This window comes from Platalea leucorodia, assembly GCF_965183815.1.
Source record: "Platalea leucorodia genome assembly, chromosome: 12".
Lineage (NCBI taxonomy): Eukaryota > Metazoa > Chordata > Aves > Pelecaniformes > Threskiornithidae > Platalea > Platalea leucorodia.
Genome location: NC_138834.1, coordinates 7508714 through 7530063, shown reverse-complemented (window position 1 = coordinate 7530063; position 21350 = coordinate 7508714). Strand labels below are relative to the sequence as shown.

The 21350-nt window shown below is 41.1% G+C and overlaps 1 protein-coding gene across 3 annotated transcripts; it reads right to left on the bottom strand.

The window, feature by feature from the left end:
- Positions 1-455: 455 nt before the first annotated feature.
- Positions 456-20164, bottom strand: BCL7A (BAF chromatin remodeling complex subunit BCL7A). 3 transcript variants are annotated; one of them, XM_082324944.1, is made up of 6 exons: positions 19985-20164; positions 11920-12001; positions 8394-8490; positions 6243-6410; positions 3145-3266; positions 456-2186 (listed from the first exon to the last, which is right to left on the bottom strand). In XM_082324944.1, the coding sequence occupies exons 1-6, from the start codon at positions 20074-20076 to the stop codon at positions 2115-2117; spliced, it is 633 nt and encodes a 210-aa protein (XP_082181070.1). In that variant the 5' UTR covers positions 20077-20164; the 3' UTR covers positions 456-2114. The 3 variants fall into 3 exon arrangements, with proteins under 3 accessions (XP_082181070.1, XP_082181069.1, XP_082181068.1); XM_082324943.1 differs by adding an exon at positions 15626-15734 and having other exon boundaries at positions 456-3266; positions 19985-20072; XM_082324942.1 differs by having other exon boundaries at positions 456-3266.
- Positions 20165-21350: the final 1186 nt, after the last annotated feature.

Sequence of the window (21350 nt, the reverse complement as noted above, 5' to 3'; positions counted from 1 at the left end):
TCTTTCTAGATTTGCCCATTTAATATATCAATAGAACTTCTCACAAAATATCACTTAAATCTGAATGTAATATACATACAAATCAATCGTCATTGACCAGTTATCCACATTTTAGGCATACACACAATTCAAGAGAGAATTCTACCGTTTCATTGCATATATTGTGCAAATATAGTTTTTGGCTCCTCATTTCCTTATTTTCAGAATGTTAATGGACTTCATGATCAGACCAGAAATCCCAAAAACTTATTAGGGAGCACACTGTTTTAATGAATGATTTGCAATCAAATTTTATTCAGTTAAAATCCAAAAAATTTTATTTCAACATAAAGGAAAAGTTCCGAAACTGAGTGTCATATGGTATTTGGAGTTCAATCCTACAAACATCTTATGGAAGGTCAGTATTGGCTCCCCACTCCGCCCTCCCTCTATTCCCTCCCCCCACTTCCCCACTGGTTTTCATAATAAAGTGGTAATTGCGAACGCAATGCAGTAGTCGAAGTGCAAGCCATTTTCACTATTGGAGAATTCAGAAATAAATAAGCTTAATGAAGAGCTAATTATGAAAATGTATCAACTGGAAGCAATTTTTTTCATTTAAAAAAGTATTTACAGTTCTTAGCTTACAAACTATATGCAACCATTTTCATAGCTGTGAGATCATATTTTAAATTACAAGTTCTATCTCCCACACCAAGTGAGGACAGACTAAGGGCCCGACCCCGCCATACGTATGTACATACATACGTACGTACCCGCGCGCGTGTGTGTACTGAAGTGAGAAACAAGCGGTGCCCACCGACACCAGGTCGTTGTAACTGGGAGCTCACCCTGGAAGTACAAAGCCCGCTGTGGGATCGGGCCCTTGTGACCTGATGCAGGTGGTTCTGCGCTTCTACGTGCCACGAATTTGAAGGGAGTTGCACCTACCTAGTGCCTTTCAATCAAGTTTAGCATAAGCACACTTCAACATAATTGAAAAAGAAGGAAAATTTTTAACGATGACGTAGGGACTACGGAAACAACAAGGCTTATTTACAAGACTTGCTGAAAGAGAAAAAGAAATCCCAAATACAGTATTAACGTGGAACAGAGAAGTAAACATCTTATAAAGAAACAGTACAATGAAATCCAGTTCAGTGAAAACATGGTATCAAAAAAGACCAATCGAAAATAAATTCACTGTGCATCAATCCCTTTGATCCTATTTATGTACATAGTGGAACTTTTCTGTAAAGCAAGTTGTACCCAGTACAGAGATCTGGACCTAATACGTAAGTATTTTAACTGCTGTGTTATAGTATATATTCAGATCTGGACTATAAATGGTAGACAGATCATGTTAACTTCTGATGAAGTTAAGTATTTAGAAGACCAAATTTACAGTTGCGAATGCCATGCATTCAATAAAAGATCTCCACTATAGCTGCTAAAATAAAATATCAAGCTCCTTTTTCTCCTTGGACTCCAAGAGTGAAAATGGCTTCCTGATCCGTATTTGTTAAAAATTTAAGCACCAGGGATTTAAAAATCAGTAACAAAACAAAAACCCCAAACAAAAAAGAAGAAAAAATTGGAAGGAGAAAAAAAAAAAAAAAAAAGCCTTACTACATGGCATTATACAAACATAGGCCACTTTGCAAAGGAGACAGTTGCAAACCAACTTTTAAAAGTTAGCACTGTTTTCAGAACACAAGGCACAAAACAAAAGCAGACATCACGCCAGAACAATGAACTTCACATGAAAGCTAATACCTGACCTGTACCATCCTTAAATATCTTACAATGTTAAATAGAGAAATGAAAAAAAAAAAAATACAGCAGCAACATAATTGTAATTTTGACTTTAGAAACAGTGCGTAGACCCCTCCTGAGTTGTTTACTCCAACCATTTCAGAGACAGTAACTTAAAAGTTCTCAATGTTTGTTTCACAGGAAAAAGTTTTCAGTGTCTGAGAAGTTAAACCTTTGTTAGGCTTTCTTGGATTTTTGCTTGGTAACTTGAAAAGTTAGGAGTTCTGTCCTCATCCAAGAGAAGATGCTTAAGTAAGGTTGTTCTAGAATTAAGCCCACTGATGTACCTTACATAAAAACTGACCAGAAAAATCTATAGTCTAAATCTCTTCAACATTTTGTTGGGAAGCCTCTACTTTCATCTTTTTAGAAGGTGGCACTCCTTCAGAGTCCTTAACGAGGGGAAAAAGAAAAACAACCACGTTATCATTGCACTGAATTTCAGATGCCATAAACATCAAACAAAAAGCATGAACAAATTCCCTGGTGTCTCATTTGTAAAATAAAAATGAGAATGACATGATCAAGCGCATTTGCTTCCTGAAATCACTCCTCTACTTACATCTTACCTAAACATCTCTACACTTGGCTTCTACTGAAAAAGGGCAAAATTCTCGTTCCGGGCTAAAAAACACAGGCAACAGCCTTGACGCATGGTTATAACCAGACTTCCCTCAGCTCCACACTCGAGCACAACCCACACCAAGTGCACACGAATTTTCTCCTGCTGTAGCCAGAGCAATCTCTACGGGACAGAACACGCGAGGTTTGGAAAGCGCCAAGTGTGCACTGAAACAAGCCAACCACCCACAAGGAAAACCGATGGACTGAGCAGTGCTTGGCCTGAGGACCTCGGTGTGAGGGGGACAACTGCAAGAGTAACTTCTTTCTCCCACTCGCTCAGAATTTTTCAGTATACCAGTGAGTAAAAATCCAAACATCCTGTCCACTGAAATCTACAAAAATTAACTTTCCTACTGCTATATGCATTTACTTTTATAGAAGTTATTTTACTTCTGGATGGTCCTCAAAGGGGCCTGTCCAGTAGGTTAGGTCCGAGCAATTTATTAACATTAAATTTTAATATTCCCTTACAAAACTAACACAGACTGGTTTAGGAAACTGAAAAGTAAATCAGACCAATCTAGCCTTACTGTTCAGGTTATGTGAAATGCAAGAAGCCAATCAAATTAACCACAAAACCAGATACATTTAATACTGTACAGCTGCTTGACTGTCCTCGCCTTTGGAAATTAGTCGAAATACACAACTGGCCTCCTTACATTTGCTTTTTGGTAAAAATACTCTTTTCCAAATTCCAAGTAATTGGGCTTCTGCACTTAAAGTTACCTGAGAGTTTTTAGATGCCTCTGTAATTATATCATTTTCTCCAGAGGACTGAATTTCTGCTTTCTCTGAACTATTCATGGAATTTTCCATTGAAGACTGTGAATTCTGTTCATCAGAGGTATCTGAAATTTCAAGAAATAATTGTAAACAAACAAATGAAAGCATTCAGCAGGAGCTTTTAGGATGTCTTCTCATTAGCAGCATCACAAACGCATAAATTTCACCCAGGTGTAACCATTAATGATAACATACATAACAACTGTATGAATATAATGAATTAAGCTCAAACTCCAGGACCACAACCACTGGCTCCTGCCAGAAGACCTTCGCCTTCACGCTGCCGGCAGTACACCATTGCTGGAATCAGTCCCTAGAGGGAGCTAAGCTCCTGCACACCCTTTAACACAGGACGATGTCAAGGCTATTCACAAACAAGTTTCAACATAAACTTTGCAACGGGACTGACCGCAAGGAAACTTGGTTCAAACCAGAAGCAAAAGGCAGCTACAAAAAGGGCTGAATTGTGATAACTAATGGATCTAAAACTGTGTAGCTAAGGATAGAGAATAAAGTTATCTGAATCAAAATTCGGCCATATATTTAAAATCCACTTTTTTGCTTGATACGACTTTTAAGATAAAATTTAGAAATTCAGCTAGCTAGCTAGCTAGCTTAACCACTAAGGTTGTAGAATTTTTAATTCTGGTGTATACTTATGGAGAAGTCTTCCAGCTTGTTATAGCTCTTACCTGCTTCCGATTTGCATGTTTGGTTTTTGTTTTCTTTTTTTTTGAACCCTTCTCTCTCAAAGCAAGACTTACAGAGGACTCGGGGTTAAAGCACTTATTCACTCGAAGAGGGGACAGGGACACTTAAAATGTCTTTACAGGTTAAAGATCCCTGGAAGTTTAACATAGTATGTCCAGAAGCAGAGACTCAACAACAAGAACAACAAAAAACCAAAACCAAACCCCTTTGACTGCAGAAGTTCAGTTGTATTTCTTTCAGTACCCACATCAAGAACAGTGTAAGGACTGGAACCCATTCTTTCCTTCACCTCATTTAAAAATCCTTTTTGACTTGAATGAATTCTCAGAAGTATGCATGGAGTCAAGTTTTATGAAGTGATCCCTCCACAGGTCCCTCACCCAAGAAACATATACATTTATTCTAGATGAAGAGAAATGCAAGATCAAAAAACTTTTTGGACAACTTTGGTTAACGAAGATGACATAACCAGTGAGTAATGGATATTTTTGTGGTGTACTGTATAAAAAGCATCACAAGCATTTCTGAAAGTTTCTCTGACTGAACTCCACATAAAGTAACGCCTATGATGAGCAGTCTCAAAGATCATATTCAGCAAACTTGGACAGAATCATCTTCCTTTCCATGTTTCACCAGAAAAACATGTTCATACTGATAAAGAAACAAGTCCCAGGGGTCAGAAGGGATTTCAGTTTCTGTCGTGTGTGTCTGAGCATACACTGCAACTCGAGCTAAGGAGCACTCTGTGATGTGCGCACCTCCCCGTGACAAAAACACACCGAAGAGCAAGTTCCACAACCGACAGCTCATAGCTGCTGCGTTCTCTTCCAGCTGCTACTGACAGCTATCACTCACGCTGTTGCGGGACTTTGGGCAAGGGAATCTGTATTTTTAAACTGCCAAGCTCCAAGCTCTTCCTATGCCTGCAATGACTTGTTTACACAGCAAAATGTTTTGAATGCACCTGCTCTCTTTGAGAAGTCCACATTAGGCATTTCTGACCACCCAAGCTGTCCCCTAGCTTTAAGGAACCTCCCTGATTTCAGTGTAGTAGCATGAGATAGACGTACAAGGTCATTATCCCTATCCAGTTGAATAATGTCACAATTCCAGGTGTTTGAGTGATCACAACACTTCAGTAGATAAATCATTATTTAATAAATTTTTAAACACGGCACATAACCAATAGAAAAAAACCACATTAATAACGGGTATTTTTTGCCATTACTTCTCCCTTTCATTTTACAGTAACTAGCTCTGGAACTACTCCAGAGAACTTGGTATGATTTTCCCTGAACCTAAATTTAGTCAGAGGAGCATGTATGCTATGTAACAACTTCACACAAGCAGGTTCAGACAATATCAGACCTAGGAGTAAATCCTTACCGTTTACTGTGACCAAATATGCCAGTTGACATTTTCTCTGAAGGATATGGCTTTCTGATTTATTTCAATTTGGTGACCGTTCAGTTGTCAAATTTTAGCCCCAATTAACAATGACAACATTTAACATACTTAACCATTCTGCTATTACCGAGATAAAAGCTCTAAATTTAAATTGGTTAGTGGATCTACTGAGCTAAGAACTATATCAGGAGGGCATAATTTAATTGCTTTGCTATGGGAAGAATTCCACAACCAAATCATTAGAATGGTGTTAAGGACATCTTTTATCTGTTATAATAGGACGAAGAAAGTTATCTTCCGAATATAAATACAGAGCATGTTTCAATTACCCAAAACACCATTTAAAGCGTGAGGTTCAGAACAATCTCTTAACCCACATGTATTTTTAATCTGTGCACAACTGCAGTACAACATTGTAACCCTTTTAGAAAATTAGGACAGAATTGAGAGCTAACTTTTTAACAGATAACTAGCAGGGTTAAGAAAAAAGAAAGCTTACATTAAAGTTTACACAATTAAAAAAATAATTTCAAAGCATCTCACCTCTATGTGACTTTCACACTAGATAACGAACCTTCACGGATCTACAAAAGTAATACTTTCCAGGATTTCTGTGATTACATGGTAGCAGCCATTTTAAAGATGATTTAAAATTACTACTTCTTTCAAGACTGAGATTATGAGAACAATAAACCAAGTAATTTGTTTCCTCTCTGAAAAGTCCCTGAATGTCAATCTGACCTTTCCAGTTGTATGGAAGGATGACCGGTAGGCCAGAGAGATTATGGCCCATTTTCACATAATTCAGAAACCATTTCTTTCAAATTGTTATTATTCAGTTCTTAAAATGGATAAGCAAATAAATGATACACTAAAGGGTAACATTTTTTTGTTTGGCTTTGAAGATGGTCTTTTCAGCTCACCTTCTGAACCAGGCTGCTCCTTTGCTTCTGTCTGAGTTTCATCAGACTTTACTTCAGTGCCGTCTGCTTGTGTTGCCAAGTTCTGTTCTGGTGCTGGACTTGAATTACTACTGTTTTCTTGTTTTATTGGAGAAGCATCAGCTATTGAACTCTGGTTGCTATTGTCATCTGTTAACAAAAGAGTTAAAAACAAGAAAGTCTAATTTGACAAGATAAAAAGCACACCTTAATTTTTCCATACTTTTCCTGTATTATTCCCTGATAACACATGATATAGTCTAGCTTGTTTGGGATGAAGTCCAAGCATTTAGACTAATGCTACATCTAACTTTTTCCCACACCACAACAATTTTTGCTCTTCCAACCTATGCTATAATACAAGAGTTTTCTAGCAGTTACTAAAAAATCAGAAAACTTCAAAATAGGTGCTCTAACTAATATTATACAATAAAACCAAGAGTGTTTTACTCAGATCTGTTCCAAAAGAACCCCCAATTTCGTAATATGAGTAAAACAGATCAATTGCAGTGACAGTCTCGTTTTATAGTTCATCTAACACAGGGCTAATTATGTGTTCATGCTGCAGATTTACAAATACCCACCACTACAATGTTCAGATGAACACACAGTTTTTGAAGTGTGTCTTGAAGGTTAAAAAACAAAACCAAAAACCAAAACCAAACCAAAACAACAAAACCCCATCAAGGTAAAATGTAACATCCAGTCCCAATATCAATAGTTTCTAAGTGATAATTGTCCAGAATATTCTCTAGCCTCCAAAAACTTGGATCACAGGAAGTTTCTGCGCACAGATCGTGTCTCTGTAGTTAACAGGAAATGTTCTGCCTGTACCCTCTTCCTGTGAAAACCAATGACAGCGTTCAAGTATCTCAGCTAATACTTTGTGGATAGCAGTGGGGGGCAAGTTCATGTAATCTTTAAGCCAGTCTAACAACCATGGGTAACCAAGAGGGAAGCTCCCGCTTCCTAAAGAAAACTAACCCAGCAAAACATTATTAGTTAAATTACTAGCATGCTAAGTCAATCCACCTCCTTCTGCATCTGTACAATCCTAACATCCAAAGGACTTCAGAAACACATAGCTGGTGACGGGACCATCTCTTTTCAGAGCAGCTTGAAGTCAGATCAGATTAAGTTTATCATGAAATTGTACAGTATGGCTTAAAAACACAAGTGATATATGATAAAAAAGCAAGTAGTATATTAACCTCATGGATGAGAGAAAAAAGACTTAAGAAAATTAAATGATCTGACCAAGGCAAAAGCTAAGAAGCTTGAAACAAAAGAAAAATTAATCCAGATCCATGAAAATCCTGCTCAATCCTTTAATTTCCAGACCATACTCACTGTGAACACTGCAAAAACCAACCAGGAGACAATACAAATGCAAATAAAACTGAAATGAAAAATTTGCAACCCACTAAAAAGTGATCCCCTCTTATCAGCTCATCAGTGCTGCATTCTCAGCCATGACTGTTTTCCAAACACCTACAAGGTAAAAAATTGAAACAGAGCTGAGCTGTGCAAGCTCCTCTGTAATAAATATCAGGTTAAGACTCAAGAGCTCACACTTCTAAATAAATAAAGAAATTGACCTAATAGTGCCTGACTGGAAAGCAAAAAAAGAAAGTTTTCTTCATCAGTTAATTTCATCAGGCTGAAGCAGAAGGAAAACACCACAGAACAAGAGCTTGCTCTCCTGGCTCTTACAGAATTCTTTTTGACCTGGCTCGCCTATAAAGGTAAAAAGTACAAAACCTGCATATATTATAGTAGGTGCCACTGAGGCTTCGGGGGTCTTTTGGTTCTTCAAGCAACAAACTCGACAGAATTACTACTTCACCCGAGTGTAGTATTTTGAATGGTAGCAATTTCTATTTTATTTTCATATTTAGCTCTACTGACAGTTTTTTTTCCCCACACACACAGCCCAAATAAAAATGGCATTTAAAGAACTGTTAGTACATCCACGGAAGAGAAGTCCAAGGTACCAAATGAGTATCTGATGCTGTTTTCACTTTGACTCAATCATGTTGTGCATACATCTGAGCAACAGAGAATTTGACACTGTTAGGTTATACTTTCATAGCAGCGTAATAGGGTGATTAGGGCTGACCTTCTCCCACTCACCATGCATGTCCATCATCCCTGGAGAGGAGCTGTTCTCTGGAGTGGTCACTTCAGAGCCACATTTTTCATCTTTTCCTTTTTTCTTATTCTTATTTTTCTGAAAAACAAAAGGTACCACAAACAAATGAGACTATCACCATGAAGAGAAATCCATGTTGCAATATAAACCCCTGCCCACCCATTACTTCTGCAAGCATCTCTCTTAACTTCAACTGAGAAATAAAGCCAACGTAATAACAACTGACATTATCAATAACACATTAGTCCCAATAACCGCAGGGCTGTTTTTCTAATTGTATTCTTCATGACACAATACACTATGATATATAAGTTTTTATCCAGAAATTCTAGTAAAGGTTAGGACTTAAACATGTTTTCCATCTTCAATCAACTGCACAATTTTTGTGAAAAGTACTAAAGTTCTCAATAATACCCCTCATTCTACAAACAGGGAATCTGAGGCACAATGATCGAATGGCTTGCTGAAACTGAGTCGGAGAACTTGGGAGGTGCTGGCTGCTAACTTTGTCCAAAGAGCTACAAAAGCAAGGTCAAAAGAATCTCTGCTACGCCAGCAAAAGGGAAGAACATCGCTGATCAGAGGCAGGGCTAAGATTCATGAAACCACCTGATTCCTGAGCTCGTAACTCTGCTCACGGTATGGTTTATGCATATCAACACACTGCTACAAAACTCAGCACATTCTCCCTTTCATATCAGAAAGCTTGTAGAATACACCTAGACAATATGCATGCATGCAGAACAGGAATGATAACAGAGCTAGAATTTTAACACTGAAGAGACAGCTTTTTACCTCTTTCTCAATGACCAACACTGCAGAGACCTCCTCCTTCTCTACAACTAATGCTGTTTCTTCATTAAAACTAAAAGATGGATTAAGAAAAATCAGATTGGCCTAAAACAAAGAGCATAAGCAAGACAGTCCTACATGAACAATAGGTCACAACATGCTCATGACCGAACAACAGTATGGACTGCAAGCATTAAAACAAAGGAAGAGACAGTGGCATCCATCACGTGGAAAATCTGCGTCTGCTAAGGGATGCAGCATTTTCAATTAAGAGGTGACGTAATCAGTCTCATAGGAGAAAGAGCCAGCTGCACTGCTTTTGGAGGATCCTGCGTGCCTGCTGAGAAGACAATTAAAAGCCTGACTCTAGGAAGAATGCTCGGCAACCCATCCATTCGGATAAGACAGTGTCCTCCAACGAGGGAAGGAACTAAAACCACAATCAAATATTGTCTAAGACTGCAGAAGAAATTCAACAAGTGATATCTGGGAGGACTTCTCCCTCTATTTTAAATAGATTATTAGGCTTATTTTTAAATTGTATTTTTACTTCAGAGAAGCCAGATTTTATTCCCTAATATGTGAAACAGAGGTGAAAGCACGTGGACTTCTTTACCTTTGCAAAATGAAAGTTCAGAGGGGACATAATCTCTCTCAGGTTTGGTTTGGTTTGGTTTGTTTCAAGGTAAAAAGGACACTTTTGCCACAAGGGAAATATTGAAAAATGACTGCCACCAATTTAGGCTGAAAAGTATTTTTTTAAAAAGGTTTAACCATCAAGGCGGTGAGGTTCTATAACACCCTTCCAAAACTAGTAGGAGGAAAGAGCCTAGCTAATTCTAGTTCAAAGAAATGTCAAAGTGTCTTAGGAACAACATGTGAGGGGGGGAAGTAATCTAATCTGTGTTCACTAAAATCAAAGACAGCTTCCCTTTGAAACACAAAGCAGTAAAAAAGATCCCGTTCTTCTATTCTAGTAAAAAGCAAGTATACTGTCTGCTCCTTCACAGGTAGATGAAATCGGATATAAAAGGATGTCCACAACAAAATTAAATATCTAAGATGACTCCTACCTGATATTTATTTTTTAAATATATGCACTTGTTTTAATTGTGAGAACTTCCAGAGCAAAAAGACAGAAACCTGATGACATCAAGCCTGCAACAACTGCAGCTGTACAATGGCCTCTACTTGTAATGAACAGAACGTGACTGTAGGACACTGAAGTAACTGGTCTTGAAAAAGTGTCCCAATTTCAGCAAATCTGGAGCCTAAATGTAAAGATGATGGCTCAAAAAATACAATTAAATTCTGCGCATAGAGACCGTTATATAAACTCGTTCTTCTTAACAGAGAATCTGACTTCAGGTACCAGTCACCTTGAAAATTTATCCAGAAACTCACTAGAAATTCTGTTTCAAAGTTCCATGGTACCCATCATGCGGGCATACCTTAACTGTGGGAAAACAGTCTTCAGAAGCCATGAGCCTAAATATCCTAAATCACCCTCTCTCTCACAGAGCTAGCACAGCTTTTCCCCCCCTATGTATTACAAATAATAAAATCAAGACCAAACATTTGACAACTAGAAAGAATGAACAAGATTCTGCAAAGAAACCAGGAAAGGCTTCCCAGTTCACAAGGGGTTACTTCACAGAGATGCTGCTCAAGCACTGGAAGAACGCAAGAGGCTTACCACAACTCTGAGTCAAAGAAATCTGTGGTACAACCAAAGGTACAGAAAGAAACAAACTCAGTTAAAACAACGCTCATCAAAAATAGGTCTTGAATTTGGACCCTGACTAAGACAAAATCATGACACTGTCTTGTCTGAAAAATCATCATTTCACACATTTATTAACAGTTTTCTTCCAGACAGGTCTTAACTCATATTTCAAATAAAGTAAAAGCACATGACAGCCCAAGGAAGGAACACCAAACTTAGGATATATATTCTATTGTATCATTAATTTGCTGTGGTACCATGGATTAGTTTTCTCTCTATAACAATATATCAATTTATAAAATGAGAGCAATGTTAATTTTGAAAAGCAATTTGTAAACCCTATCAACTTTGATTTTTACACTTATTTTTATGCCACGTGATTGTATCACGGCACATGAACAGCGCACACTAAGAACATAAACATGATGCACGCACAAAACATTTATCAAGAGAAAACACACATTACAAGAGAAGCATGTCTGCTGTATTGCTTGGGCTGGACATCTTAATACAAGTGATCTCAGTTCCACAGGATTTTCCTACCCTTATTTCAGTGTTTTTCACCTATTTTTGAGCAAAACAGCAGTGATGCACAGATAGAATACATTCTCCGCACAGTTCCAAACCAGCTACTCTCCTTTAAAGCATCAGGCAGAAAGAGGGGAAGAGTAATCAACGTCTTAGCCTTCCCTCCCCACCTCCCAATTATTACGTTAGAGAAAGGTTTCAAAAATCAGTTTCAAGCCGAACGTTTAAGTTATCTGAGAACTGATCCAAGTTGACTGCGGGAAGACTGCCACCCACTGAACCATCAAAATCACTTTCTGTAGAGATCTGCATTTCCCTAGAGCTCTTCTATTCAAATGCTTGCAAGACCCACACCAGTCTTAGTTTAAAGGCTCAAAGAATAGCGAGCATATTTCTTTCGACTTTCCCTAAACATGAGTGTCTACATGTTGAAAAAAGCAAGACATCTGCAGGATACTTACATCATCGACTTTAGGCTCTGTTACTGGTACCCATTTGTAAATCCTTAGGGATGTGTCGCCAACTGTCACCCACTTCTTCTCCCTACAAAATTACAATGCAGGAGAAGTTAAAGTTAAACTTCGGATTCAAAAGAAAGTGATCTACTATTGTAAGTTGTCAAGGATTTAAATAGGCTATTAAGTAGGATGATTCTATTACATCGTCTTTAGTACTGCATTGTGCAAATTGTTCTTTGCATTTCGCAAACTTGTTAGAGCACTGCTACCCTCCAGATTTCTCAGGGCTGTTACTTGACTAGGTGAGTAACTGCAGTAGCAGTAATAAGATCTGGATTAAAGATACGGCTAAGAAGAACAGCTATTGAAAATGCAGATTTAATGCCTACAATTTCCACTTAAGTTTCTAGAGAGCAGAAGAGGTTTTAGACCGACCAGTGTGGTTTGATTGTCATGAAGCTGTTTAATGGTATTAGAAATCTAAATGCATTTTGACCATCTGAGGTTTATTTCTGGGTAGAAATTTGCTGCTAGCAATTTAACATTCACTCAACACTCCTGTCAGACAGCTCTGAAATTCTAGCCTTAGAACCAACAGCCTTATTGGTAGCAATATGTGCTGTGATGCAGAATTCAGACTCTGGAGAGCCTAGCTCTCTTGGACAGCGAAGGCTGAGAAGGCTATCGGAGAGGGAAAAAGCATAACCTACAGCACTCTGTGCAGACCCCTGCCAGCCAGCCGTGAAGTCGTGACATTGACAAATTGTGAAGGAAATCTGGCTGGAGGGCATCACTACGTTAGGGGGTCACGCAGCCACAGAGTGCGGAGACGGGAAGGATGCTGAACGCTTAGTTAAGGGATGAATTCCTTGAGCTCTTTACATCAGAATATTAAAGGTCCACAATGCCAGAGAAATTTCATCACATTTCTGTGATCAGTTTTCAGGTCACAGATTACCACTGCTGGTTCCTGGGTTTGTAATATAGCTCTGCAAATGGATCGATTAAAAGTTAACAACAAAGACCAATTCCATTAAATATTCAGGAACATCTGAAATTAATTTGGCATGAGATCTCAAGCATTTTTTTTAAAAAAACACATTTAAGTAATAGATTTGGGATCCAGTTATAGATTTAAAAAATTTTTTTAAAATGTTCTTTGCAGGATGGGAGAAGCTGGATGTGACTCCAAATATATATGTGATAGCTCCATTTTTAGAAAGGGCTTCCAGAATCAAAAGCAGCCACATTGTACAAATGCCACAAACATCCTCCTGACTATTTGTTTTAGCTACTAAAGCCAATCTTATTTGTTTTCCCTTTAGAGGAGACACTTTCCTGTTTTTTTTAAAAAAAAAAAAAAAAAAAAAGCTATATATTACAATTTGGTAAATTTTAGATCAGTCCACAAGGATATTTTCATTAAAGTACAAAAACATTCCAGATTCATTTCTTTCCCACTGCTCTTCCTGGAGCACAGTTTTTCCTCAATGTGTTTAGATACATCCATTTGGGTACGTTAGATGGGTAAAGTATGTCAAAACCCAATTTTACGCTAATTTGGAGCTCTACTGCTAGATGTGATAAAAATGACAGTGGAGATGAGGTCATGTCAATAATGAGAGCATACTTAATTGTGAAGAGATGATCATGATATATATATATTTTTTTTTAAGGATACAAGACAAACTAAACTTATTTCTACTTAGGAAAACCTTTGAAATTATGGGAATAAAACCAGCTGGGGCTGTGTTTTGGGTGTAGGGAGAGGTGAATAAATGCTTTAAAAAAAACCCCAAGATTTTAGTCTTTTCCTACAGCAAAATATTACTTAGAGATGCTGCACTGGAAAACCAAAAGTTCAAGATACCTGTTAGCATCTCAAAGCAGCCTCACACAGCATCTTCACTGGACAGACTGTAGAACACAGGAGGAAACCTATATTAGTAACTTTTTCCTTCTAGTATTAAAGTTAGCCCTGACATTTTAATTCTTTTGAGCTTCTTAAGTACCACTTTAAGTTTTGACAACCCTCAGCTATAGGGATTTTTTTACTGAATTCAATACACAATAATTCAAACAACGGGCATAAGGATATTTTGTGATGGAAGTACACCAACATCCCAGTCCTGCAAACACTTATGGCTAAAAAGAAAACCCAACATCACACTGCTATTATTCAAATATTTTACATGTGTAAGCATTTACAGTATTGAAGGTTTAAGACCATAAAAATATTAATAAGAAAAAAGAAGACAACCTCCCCTAAAACTTAATAAAATCATTGGCAGCATAAACACAAATTTGTTAACAAAGAAATGTAATGTCTTTCAGGCGTTTAAGATCAACAGGGCAAAATAACTTCAGGATTTAAGATGTTTATGGCAAATAAAGCTTTGAGTAGTATCTGTAATAATTACTGCCTTCCCATTTCAAAACAAAACCCAAAAACCAAACCAAACAAAAAAAACCCCAAACCCCCAAAACCAGCTCTACTCTGAACTCACTTTTTATCTTTTGTGCAAAGACACCAACCATCCCAACCTGCTGATCAGGGACTTTCCTTTTCATTTAGTTAGAATTGACAATTTACTGATGCTGCCCATAACAATAAGCTTACTAAGTGCTGCACAATCTACAAAATATTCTCACTGACCAAATGCCTGGGTAGGAACAAGGAATTAATGAACTCTTGTGCCCATTCCACTGTGAAACCTTAAGTAGTTTCTCCACCTGTTTTCCTGTCTGTAAAATGGATCTGCTGCTGAACCCACTCGTCCTTAGACCCTGACCAGAATTCTACCCCCATAACTATTCCTCCTTTGTTAAGCACTAGGCCATATTTTTTATTATGTTATACTGTTATGTCCCCTGTTATACTATATAGGTTGATCTCTATACTGACTGGTGGACTAGAAAAGGTCGTTGATGGAACACCACCAACCTGAGAGTTTATCAGGCTACAAATATGGCAATTATCAACTTTACTTGCCCATGTCTAGCTGACAAACTCCATAGCTTTACAAAAAAACCATTTTTTCTGGTTTCATACCTCTCCTGTTCCTCCATGAATGACTCAGGAGTAACAGCACTGGAAAATGGCAAAACTTAAAATATATACAATAATATTTTTTCTTTTAATCTTCCACACTGAAAAATATTTTAGCTATAGTAAATTTAGAAACTAATCAATGCAACAGAAACAAACCCTCACATTTATCTGAAACTGTGTTGAAGCATTGTTAAATTCTGAACCGTATCTGCACAGCATTTAAAGGACAGTCAAGGATACGTAGGGTAAGCATTGGTATCAACACTTCTTTAGTGCTTATGCCTGAGGCATACTAATATCCTAGAACTTACATAATTATATACTCAATTCCCCATTCTAAATAGCCCAAGACTCTTAAATATATTTATATTTTGTATATTAACACTAAAGCTCCAAAGATGAATACCAAATTCCATGTATAAAAGTAATATACCGGTGAGCAAACACAACAGTGTATATTACACTTATACATAAAGTGTCAAGGCAGCTTCTGCAGCAGCAATGAGTGCTAGAAACATTTGATGGCACAGAAGCAGAAAGCCTTTACTGCCAATATATTATCATTCAAGAAAAGGCTTTCACACTTGTTTGGCTTTTTACTGTGACTATCATTTATCATAGTGATCTGTATTTACACAAGGATTTGCTCCCACATACCCCGTCTTCTGTTGATGATCACGAAGTGACGTCATAATGCTGAATTTATCACATCACACTCACTTGCATTGCAACAGAGTTTGGTGAAAATCACAGAATTATGACCTCCCTGTGGGATCAAGCAAAGGAGAGAGGGGAATGGGAAAGAAAATGCCATTATTATACACAAAAGGTGCTGTAAGATGCACAAAAAAAAAAAAAAAAAAAGATTTTTGTTTTTAAACGTAGGCTTGCTTGTCAGAGCATGCCTATTGCTATGTAGATATTTGCCTAGCGACTAAGGTGAAGTAGCTCCAAATATACATGGTGTTTCTTGACCACGCTGCAAATACACTAAAATACCACGCAGCATGAGTGGACAAAGACTAATGGTTACGGACACCTTCTCTCCGAGTTTATCTAAATATGGTGCATTATAAGAGCCCCCTTTAACTTACACAGGCCAGCATGTTTTTCAGAAGGTTCTGCTATGTTCCGCGTTGCAATAAGCACCTCTTCTTACAGTAAAGGGAAGCATGGCTTATGCGTGACAAAACTCTACCTTTAGCATACATCCAACTTCCACTGAAGTCAGAGAGCATATCCTGGCTCAAAAAGAAATAATCATGAGCCAGAAAAAATGTATCATAATTCAAGCATGATAACAGCGTGTTTGAGCCACTACAGTACTTCAGTACAGTTCCTGCACATACATGGGGTATTTTTACCTCAACTGCCACTACATGAACTACAATCTTAGCAGGAAACCAAACACAGCCAACATAGCCAGACTAAACTAGGGTGGCAATCTGGTAGTAGCAAACAGTCTTTTCCAAAGACATCGTGTTAAGTAGTTCTATGTCATAACTACTTTTCAGAGCGAAAGCCTCTTTTAAGAAGGAAGCACGAGCAGCAAAACCTGTAGAAGCTCAATCTCAGAGCATTACATACCACACAAAAATATTTTAGCAAGTCCGAATGGAGACAGTGAACAGAAAAGCTACAGCAGCGTTGTCTAGAAATCCTACTCTAACTAGCCACAGCTAGCGATCCCCACCAACGGCACCAGGTAACATGATCTCGCTGCCCGTTGTGACTTTGCTCCTCCACTTTTACACAGCGTGCTTTGTATTAAGCTACATCCCAAGTCACGTCTGGCTCTACAGCCAATTCCCTGCCATAATAAATATTCAGCACCTCTTCTTCGTAAGGTGCTATCACTATTCTTTGATTGCAGCTTCGATGGGTCAGAAAAAGGTCAAACGACTTCTGCAAAGATACTGCAATTCAAAGACAAGGCAACGCAATGGGATTTCCTCATTCCTGGGGCATTCTCTAAATCAGGGTACCCATCTCTGCCAACCACACCATAGCTCCATCCTTAAACAGTCGCAGAGTTGTCCAAAAGCTCAGCGGTGCTACGTACCCGTGCAAATTATTTCACTGCCTCCCAAGACGCCCTACCACTTATGCTCGCCTCCTGCCCATTACTTGTCTTTTAGTAAATGGATGCATTTTCTTTCACTTAATAAATCAAACTTTTATAAAAGAAGAGTGTTTCCATTATTTTTCTAATGCCGATTGAGGGCACAATAGTTTTTGCCTCTCTCTCCTTGAGAACCCATTTAGAAGCTACACATACCCATCACTCTTTAAAGACAAAAAACAACCCTGTACCTTTCACAATTCATTGAGATAAATTTATCTCAGAGCATTTTTTTAAATAGACTGAAAGAAAAAATGTTAAGTACTGTTAAAAAAAAGAACTACCCTCTTAGCCATGGAAATTTAACGTTTTTGCCATACAAATACGACACAACCATGTATTCCGTAAGACACGTGCTATGTGTTTTCTAAAATAGATGCTCATTCATGAGAGCAGTTTAAACAAAGGAGGTACGGTTACATTAATCTCAAGATAAAAACGTAACAACTTCACTGTTTACTACTAAGTTCCAGTAACACCAGAAGTGCTAGGCGCTCTACAAACACACATAAAGATAGGGTACCTGCATCAAAGGGCTCACTGTCTAAGAAAGAACACATACTTTCTAAGGAACAAAGTCTGCACTGATGGAAACTGCTTTCCAAGAGGCACGTTCACAGCCGTGGCAGTACAGGCATTCGGTAATATTGCACAGCAAGGCTGCCGCACACCTTCCCAGACCGATAAAGCTTTGGTCAGCACGCACCAGAGCCACTGTCCGCTCAGAAGAGTTCGTAGCTCGGTCTGCCTCTCTACTCCTCCTCGGCACGCAGCGCTCCGAGCACACGAGTCTCAGAAAACTCTGTTCTACGAAATGTTGGATGCAAGGTATTTTAATCTTCAGCGGCTGCATTTCCACAGAAGAGCTGTGGATGGCAACAAATTGCTCCTATTATGCAAATGAAACTGCACACTTGGAAATTGCCTATGTGACTCTTCTGAAGATGCAGGAATCGCTAGCGTGTAAAGTTCAATTTAACAAGCCAAGTCTTCTCAAAACATTTAGACCACAAAACACAGAATCTCTCTTGCTAATTTCCCACTGTACTTGACTGCAAGTAGGGGGGAATCATGAGATTCATGTTCAAATTGTGATTCCTTTACAAACAAGAAAAATGGTTTATGTAAATACTTGTGAGATGCACACACAAAAAGCCATATGAATACTTCTGACAATAATCAAAAGAAACATTGCATGATCCTGTACAGGAACACTTTAAAGCAAGTTGTCTCTCACGAGGGTTAAAACATACAAAATCTATTTATACTGTAAGATTTCTGTTTTATAGAGGAAGCCATAGCAACTGACATGATGGCAGAGAGCCCTTGCCAAGAAAAAAAAAAAAATTAGACATTTTGTTGAATGACCAAGCTTCTGCCTCTACTCCTCTATGAAATCTGCAAACGAGGATTCAAAGGAAGTATGCTGTGCTCATGAATGAAATACCTACAGACAAAATAGTCCCACACATCCAACAAGGCTCCTGTTTAAACAAAAGTCCTGTCACATCGCTATACATTGTTCCGACCCTTCAAAGCTGGCCCACCAGTCAGCAAACAGCACTTAAAAACACCACCGGAGTAGAAGAGAGTTCCTGAAACCAACCGAACTGTGGTGCTCGGGCTGCTCCGGCTCCCTACACAATGGCCGGATTCTTTGAAATCCCCATCTCGTGCCCTGCGTTATTGGACACACGTCCCGATTCTTTGTCCGGCTCAAGCCAACGGGCCCATTCATCTGCTCGAGGCCATTTAAAACGCAACAATCCGTTTCACCCGAATAACACACGTTTAATTCTGTAGTCCGCTTTTCTTTCAACGAAAGCGAAGCGTGAGCTGTGGACTGCAATAAAAGTGCCCCCTTATTTTACCAGGTTCAAAAAAGCTGAGTTATGCAGATTAATACTAACCCAAGGGACTTCCCCATGGATTTCAAACGTTGAAAGAAAGGAAGTATTTTAAGATACATGCACAAAGACTACTGAACAGTCAGTCAACTTGCTGGAAGAAAGAGATTCCCTCTCGAGTCACGCTGGCACTGCTCTTTATCCCACCCAAGAACCCCGGACCGACCGCGCAGAACCTTGCAGTGACTGTTTTACTGTATTGTTTAAACACCTCACGTTGATTTTCCTAACAAAAGCAGAAAAAGACAAAAGCGGGAGAATGCCAAAACACGTTTAAGGCCTAACAAAAGGGAATTATTTCGCTAGGGGTACAACCTTTAATTATATAATTTAAAACAAATTCCAGCGGCAATTACGCGCTCTCTCCCGCTCGGCTCGGGATTTACACCCGCCGGAGCATTTGTGGGAGAGGATCCCGCTCGGGTTTGCTGCCCTTACGTGCACACCTCGGGAACCTGAAAGGTAGAATAAATACGTGTGTAATAATAAAAAAAAAATAAACTCTTGGGCGCTTCACAGGGGTGTTTTTAATGCTTTTTTTTTTTTTTTTTAAATACTTCTTGGAGTTCTAGTTCTACACAGACCCGGCGGCGCAGCCCCCCCAGGCCCGCTCCTCGGGGCCCTTTGTAGGGGACGGCGGCGGGAGGAGCCGGGCCCGACCCGCCGCCCGCCCCCGTCGCCGCCCGCCCCCGTCGCCGCCCGGGATCCGCGGTACGGGGGGCCGGGGGACGGCGGGGAGCGGCGGGGGTCGGCGGGGAGGGGGCTCGGCCGCACAATGGAGCCGCCTCCCGTCCTCACACGCCGCCGCCGCCTTCATGTGACTCGCTGGAGCGAAATGGCTTCTGGGTGCCGCCGGCTCCCCGCCCCCCGCGGCCGCCCGGCGGGCTCCGGCCCCGTGAGGGGACGGCGCGGAGGGCGGGGGGGCGGCGGGGGGGCGAGGGAGGGCGGCGGTGGGCGCGGGGTCCCGGCGCGGCGCGGCCCGCTCACCATTTGCGCACTTTCTCGATGGCCGCCATCACCCGTTTGATATCGTCCTTCGCCCGGCTCCGGGTCTCGGCCCGCACCGACCGGCCCGACATAGCTGCTGGGGGGGGGGGGCGGCGGCGGCGGCCTCAGCGGGGAATTCGGCGCTGCTCGCGGCGTGCGTGCGTCCGTCGGTCCGCCCGTCCGTCCTCAGCCCGCCCGCCCGCCCGCACAATGCTCCCTGCGCTCGGCGCGGCGCGGCGCGGCTCGGCTGGGCTCGGCGCGGCTTCGGCTCCGCCCGCCCGCCGGGGCCCGCGCACTGCGCAGGCGCCCCGCGCCGCCGCCGGCAGCCCGCGCGCGCGGGGCCGGGGGGGGAGGGGCCGGCGCGCGGGACGGGCGCCGTGAGGGGACGGCGGGCGCCGCGAGGGGACGGCGGGCGGCAGCGGCGGCCCGGGCGCCCGGGTCCCGTCGCCGGCGTCGAGGGGGTAGAGCCAGGGGAGAGGAACAGGCTGAGAAAGGGACCGGGGCGCGGGGGGAACCGGACGCCTGGCTCCGAGGCTGTCCCCGGCGCTGAGGGGCCGCTGCGCCCCCTCAGCCGCCCCTGGAACCGCCGGGACAAACCGGCGGCGGCCTGTGGAGGAGCCGCCGCCGCCGCCGCGGGAGCTGCCGGAGCGAGAGGCCCCGCGGCTCCCTCTTGCCCCCCGCCCCGGCACCGCCAGGGCTGTGCGAGCCCGGCTCCCCGGCGTTGCGTGGCGCGGAGCAGCTCCGGGGTCTCCGCCGGTGACGGACGTCCGACCCGCTGGGCCTCGGCGCGGAGCTGGGCGCGGGGATGCCGGAGCAGAGCCCCGCTCCCGGGCAGCCGGCTCAGGAGGGGTGACAACCCCGTCCGGCCCTTGTGCAAGTCGCTGTGACAGGATTGCACACCTCGAGCGTGGGGATTGCGATGCTTCCCGTTAAGCAAAACATCTGCCTTGTTAAACTGGATACTTAATAAATCCATAATATGCAGATTTTTTTTTTTTTTTTGCAGTGCTTATAAGGTTTCTAGCCGCCTAAAATAATTCCAGTAATTTCCGTGGAATCGGGCTGGTTTTAAGTAGCAGAGGAACTGCCCCGACACAGATTCATGGAAGTACATGAACATACCAGTAATTGGGCAGAGTTACGTGCAAAGCAATGCTCTGCAGAAAATTTCTCCTGTCGCGTACCCGGTGTACTCCGGTCCTGGTGCTGCTGGACTCCTTCATTAACTTGCATCTACTGCATACCTTGCTGCTTGTACTAATTGTACAATCACAGATACTTTCAGAGTACATAACAGCGATCCCTGTTTAAAAAACATTGCCACTGAAAGGAATGCTGTTTAAGGGCCTACATTATTATTCAAATT

What these genes read in the sequence shown, in the direction of transcription:
- BCL7A (XM_082324942.1), bottom strand. Translation starts at nt 20,076, where the DNA reads ATGTCGGGCCGGTCGGTGCGGGCCGAGACCCGGAGCCGGGCGAAGGAC. An exon ending in CAGAGCCTAAAGTCGATGAT is followed by an intron (nt 8,491 to 11,919) that starts GTAAGTATCCTG and finishes TTTGTTTTTCAG; the next exon opens with AAAAATAAGAATAAGAAAAA. An exon ending in AGGGATGATGGACATGCATG is followed by an intron (nt 6,411 to 8,393) that starts GTGAGTGGGAGA and finishes TTTTGTTAACAG; the next exon opens with ATGACAATAGCAACCAGAGT.